A 4,336-nucleotide genomic window follows, 5' to 3' on the forward strand; every position below is an offset into this window, starting at 1 on the left:
TTAGAATGAGTTGGTTCTGGTGGGGTTTGCATTGGAATGTGTTGGGGGCTGGGATGCTGGTGATGTTGCATTTAAATGTGTTGATTCTGGTGATGTTGCATCAGAATGAGTTGATGCTGGTGATGTTGTATTGGAATGTGTTGGTGCTGGTGATGTTGTATTGGAATGTGTTGGTGTGTTGGGTGTTGGTGATATTATATTGGAATGTGTTGGTGTGTTGGGTGCTGGTGATGTTGTATTGGAATGTGTTGATGCTGGTGATGTTGCATTTGAGTGTGTTGGTGTGTTGGAATGTATTGGTGCTGGGGATGTTGCATTGGAATAAGTTGGGTGCTGGTGATTTTGCATTGGAATGTGTTGGTGTTGGTGATTTTGCATTGGAATGTAGTTGGTGGTGGTGATGTTGCATTGGAATGTGTTGGTGTGTTGGTTCTGATGATGATGCATTTGAATGTGTTGGTGCTGGGGATTTTGCATTGGAATGTATTGGTGATTTTGCATTGGGATGTATTGGTTCTGATGATTTTGCATTTGAATGTGTTGGTGGTGGTGATGTTGCATTGGAATGTGTTGGTGTGTTGGTTTTGATGATGATGCATTTGAATGTGTTGGTGCTGGTGATTTTGCATTGGAATGTATTGGTGATGTTGCATCAGATTGTGTTAATGCTGGTGATACTGCATTGGAATGTGTTGGTGCTGAGGACGTTGCATTTGAATGTATTGGTGATGTTGCATCAGAATGTGTTGATACTGGTGATACTGCATTGGAATGTGTTGGTGCTGGTGATGTTGCATTTGAGTGTGTTGGTGTGTTGGAATGTATTGGTGCTGGGGATGTTGCATTGGAATAAGTTGGGTGCTGGTGATTTTGCATTGGAATGTGTTGGTGTTGGTGATTTTGCATGGAATGTATTGGTTCTGATGATTTTGCATTGGAATGTATTGGTTCTGATGATTTTGCATTTGAGTGTTGGTGGTGTGTTGGTGTGTGTGGTTTTCTGATGATGCTGCATTCGAATGTGTTGGTGCTGGTGATTTTGCATTGGAATGTATTGGTGATGTTGCATCAGAATGTGTTGATGCTGGTGATACTGCATTGGAATGTGTTGGTGCTGGTGGTGTTTCATTTGAATGTGTTGGTGTGTTGGTAATGTATTGGTTGGTGGGTTGCATTTGAGTGTGTTGGTGTTGGAATGTATTGGTGCTGGGGATGTTGCATTGGATGTTGGGTGGGTGGTTTGCATTTGAATGTGTTGGTTGGTGATTTTGCATTGGAATGTATTGGTGATGTTGCATCAGATGTGTTATGCTGGTGATACTGCATTGGATGTGTGGTGTGGTGTATTGGTGGTGGAATGTGTTGGTGCTGGTGATTTGCATTTGAGTGTGTTGGTGTGTTGGAATGTATTGGTGCTGGGGATGTTGCATTGGAATAAGTTGGGTGCTGGTGATTTTGCATTGGAATGTGTTGGTGTTGGTGATTTTGCATGGAATGTATTGGTTCTGATGATTTTGCATTTGAATGTGTTGGTGGTGGTGATGTTGCATTGGAATGTGTTGGTGTGTTGGTTCTGATGATGCTGCATTCGAATGTGTTGGTGCTGGTGATTTTGCATTGGAATGTATTGGTGATGTTGCATCAGAATGTGTTGATGCTGGTGATACTGCATTGGAATGTGTCAGGATTGTGGAATGGAATGGTTCATTTAATAAGTGTTTGTGTCATGTTGAATTTGGGCAACTTTCTGTTCTGGTGGTTTTCAGAAGAGTAGAGGTGTTGGGTGCTGGTGATGTTGTATTGGAATGTGTTGGTGTGTTGGTGATGTTACATTGGAAGGTGCGTTGTATTTGTAGTGACTAAAAATCACTAAAGAATGGTGGATGGTCCTTGGACAAAAGTCAGTAATTAGGAGACAGTAATTTCACATGTGAAGACATTTCTTCTGTAGCGTCATGATCAGAATAGAAGTGAGATAACTGGCTAAGTCCCCATGCACTTATATTGGGAATCTGAGATTTAGGGTCAAACTCATAGGCCCAGTCCTTTAAAGCATGGGTAAGTAAGGCAAAAGAGGCTAATGACAAAAGGCAAAACACAGAAGCGACTGATGACTCCTGACTCCTTGACCAAAACTTTGTTCTGCAAAATACACTTGTGAGTCATCATTATGGGAAATATGAAAGTAAATGATAACAAGATGGTAGCCCAGCTATGTACAACAAAGGAGAAATATCACGTGATTCGCACATATACTGGAATATAATGGTCTGGTGATGTTGAACTTCAAAGCCTTTTATACACCTATAGACCTTTTACTAATCAGGATGTCATGTTAAATAATTAAAACTTAAATGTGTCATATTGTTTTATTGTTGGATTTAAAAATTCTATACCTCTCTTCAATTATTTAACCATTTTAATTGGAAGTAGAGAGAAAAATTCTAATATGCAAAAGTTATCCTGAAATGAAAGAAAATGTATTTCTTTGAAATTATGCTTAAAAATTTGGAAACAATCAACATTATACATTGACACTTCATCGATTGAGCTAAGGTATTTTACTCAGAAAAGTGACTGTTTACCTGTCTTCTTTTATTTCAACAGAGGAGTGACATACAAATACCTCAGATCGCTTTGATTAATTCAAATGATGAACATGTAAGTAAATATTTTCTGGTACAATTTCTTTACTGCGTATTCATTATACATTTGTAAAACATAAACTATAATTAAGTATAGGTATTGAAAATTTTAATCTGTTAAGTATCAAATACCGGGGGGGGGGGGGGGGTACTTAGGCAAAAATGGATGATGGGTATGTGCGGACGGTAAAGGTCGGTTTTTACACCTTTCAAAGTCTCTCTAAGGGTCGGAAGATTTTTAGGAAATTTTTTGATTTCCAGAGAAAAATTTGTACTAAAGTCTCTCTAAGGGTATTACTTTTTTCAAAAATCGAAAAAAAGAATTCAAAAAGTCTCTAAGGGTCACCTTTTCAGCAAAAATCAGTCTCTAAGGGTCGGTTTTTGGAGGTCCTGTCATTACATGCCCCTCATTCGCCAACCCTAGTACCCCCCGTTTATCAAATACATTTTAAAATCTGTACAAAATAATTAACAACGAGTGTGTACTTTTCATTATGGGAACATGATCGAGATCTTGTGAGATAATCATAGAATATGTACCATCAGCTGTAGTGGATAATTATAATATAAGATATTTGAAAGCAATGTAATGCAGTTTATTCATGGTTAAACATCACACTTTTTTTTTTGATTCTTTCTTTTTCAGGTTGGAAGAAAGAACAGCACATATACCAATAGCAAGTTTTCTGATGAAGATTCTTCCGACTCGTCTAGCGATTCTGACAATGAAGAGGTATTTTTCTAATATTATGTGAACATTTTGATCGTCATGTGTCATCAGTGGTAGTGTATAGTTAAGATGTTTGAAAGCAATGTAATGCAGTTTATTCATGGTTAAACATCACACTAATAATTTTGATTCTTTCTTGTTTCAGACTGGAAGAAAGAACAGCACATTTACAAATAGCAAGTTTTCCGATGAAGATTCTCTCCAGACTTGTCTAGCATTTCTGACAATGAAGAGGTATTTTTCTAATATTATGTGCGCATTTTGATCGTCATGTGTCATCAGTGGTAGTGTATAGCTAAGATGTTTGAAAGCAATGTAATACAGTTTATTCATGGTTATAAACATCACACTATTTTTTTGATTCTTTCTTTTTCAGACTGGAAGAAAGAACAGCACATTTACAAATAGCAAGTTTTCTGATGAAGATTCTCCCGACTCGTCTAGCGATTCTGACAATGAAGAGGTATTTTTCTAATATTATGTGAACATTTTGATCGTCATGTGTCATCAGCTGTATTGTATAGCTAAGATATTTAAAAGCAATGTAATGCAGTTTATTCATGGTTACAAACATCACACTATTTTTTTTTATTCTTTCTTTTTCAGACTGGAAGAAAGAACAGCACATATACAAATAGCAAGTTTTCCGATGAAGACTCTCCAGACTCGTCTAGCGATTCTGACGAAGAGGTATTTTTCTAATTATGAGAGAACATGATCGATATCCTGAATACTGACATTAGTGACAGTATTTACATATTAAGAGAACTAATTTTGGCGAGTTTAGCCGAACTAATTTTGTCAAGTTTAGCCAAAATTGGCTCTTAAGTATGGTTGATTATCTGTAGCAATATTCATTAAAAAAATATGGACAGTAAAACATAAAATATGGGCAGTAAAATACGAAAATATGTTCATCGGGCATGCCCGATGCATAAAAATTTTTCATCGATGAATAAAA

At 37.0% G+C, this 4,336-nt stretch overlaps 3 protein-coding genes across 3 annotated transcripts; 1 reads left to right on the top strand and 2 right to left on the bottom strand.

The window, feature by feature from the left end:
• Window positions 1-561, bottom strand: LOC136798125 (variant surface antigen E-like). Its single transcript, XM_067054707.1, has one exon. It carries the CDS (start codon window positions 559-561, stop codon window positions 1-3), a length of 561 nt encoding a protein of 186 aa, XP_066910808.1.
• A 101-nt stretch (window positions 562-662) lies between these two features.
• LOC136798126 (G-box-binding factor-like) lies at window positions 663-1,550 on the bottom strand. Its single transcript, XM_067054709.1, has one exon. The coding sequence runs from the start codon at window positions 1,548-1,550 to the stop codon at window positions 663-665; it is 888 nt and encodes a 295-aa protein (XP_066910810.1).
• Window positions 1,551-2,085: 535 nt separating this feature from the next.
• On the top strand, window positions 2,086-4,182 carry LOC136798128 (uncharacterized). The gene is made up of 6 exons (XM_067054711.1): window positions 2,086-2,268; window positions 2,608-2,661; window positions 3,292-3,378; window positions 3,521-3,609; window positions 3,752-3,838; window positions 3,982-4,182. The coding sequence occupies exons 1-6, from the start codon at window positions 2,215-2,217 to the stop codon at window positions 4,091-4,093; spliced, it is 483 nt and encodes a 160-aa protein (XP_066910812.1). The 5' UTR covers window positions 2,086-2,214; the 3' UTR covers window positions 4,094-4,182.
• Window positions 4,183-4,336: the final 154 nt, after the last annotated feature.

This window comes from Clytia hemisphaerica, unplaced genomic scaffold, assembly GCF_902728285.1.
Source record: "Clytia hemisphaerica strain Z4C2 unplaced genomic scaffold, Clytia hemisphaerica genome assembly, whole genome shotgun sequence".
NCBI lineage: Eukaryota > Metazoa > Cnidaria > Hydrozoa > Leptothecata > Clytiidae > Clytia > Clytia hemisphaerica.

What these genes read in the sequence shown, in the direction of transcription:
- LOC136798128 (XM_067054711.1), top strand. Translation starts at nt 2,215, where the DNA reads ATGTACAACAAAGGAGAAATATCACGTGATTCGCACATATACTGGAAT. An exon ending in GCGATTCTGACAATGAAGAG is followed by an intron (nt 3,379 to 3,520) that starts GTATTTTTCTAA and finishes TTCTTGTTTCAG; the next exon opens with ACTGGAAGAAAGAACAGCAC. An exon ending in GCGATTCTGACAATGAAGAG is followed by an intron (nt 3,839 to 3,981) that starts GTATTTTTCTAA and finishes TTTCTTTTTCAG; the next exon opens with ACTGGAAGAAAGAACAGCAC.
- LOC136798125 (XM_067054707.1), bottom strand. Translation starts at nt 561, where the DNA reads ATGCAACATCACCACCACCAACACATTCAAATGCAAAATCATCAGAAC.
- LOC136798126 (XM_067054709.1), bottom strand. Translation starts at nt 1,550, where the DNA reads ATGCAACATCACCACCACCAACACATTCAAATGCAAAATCATCAGAAC.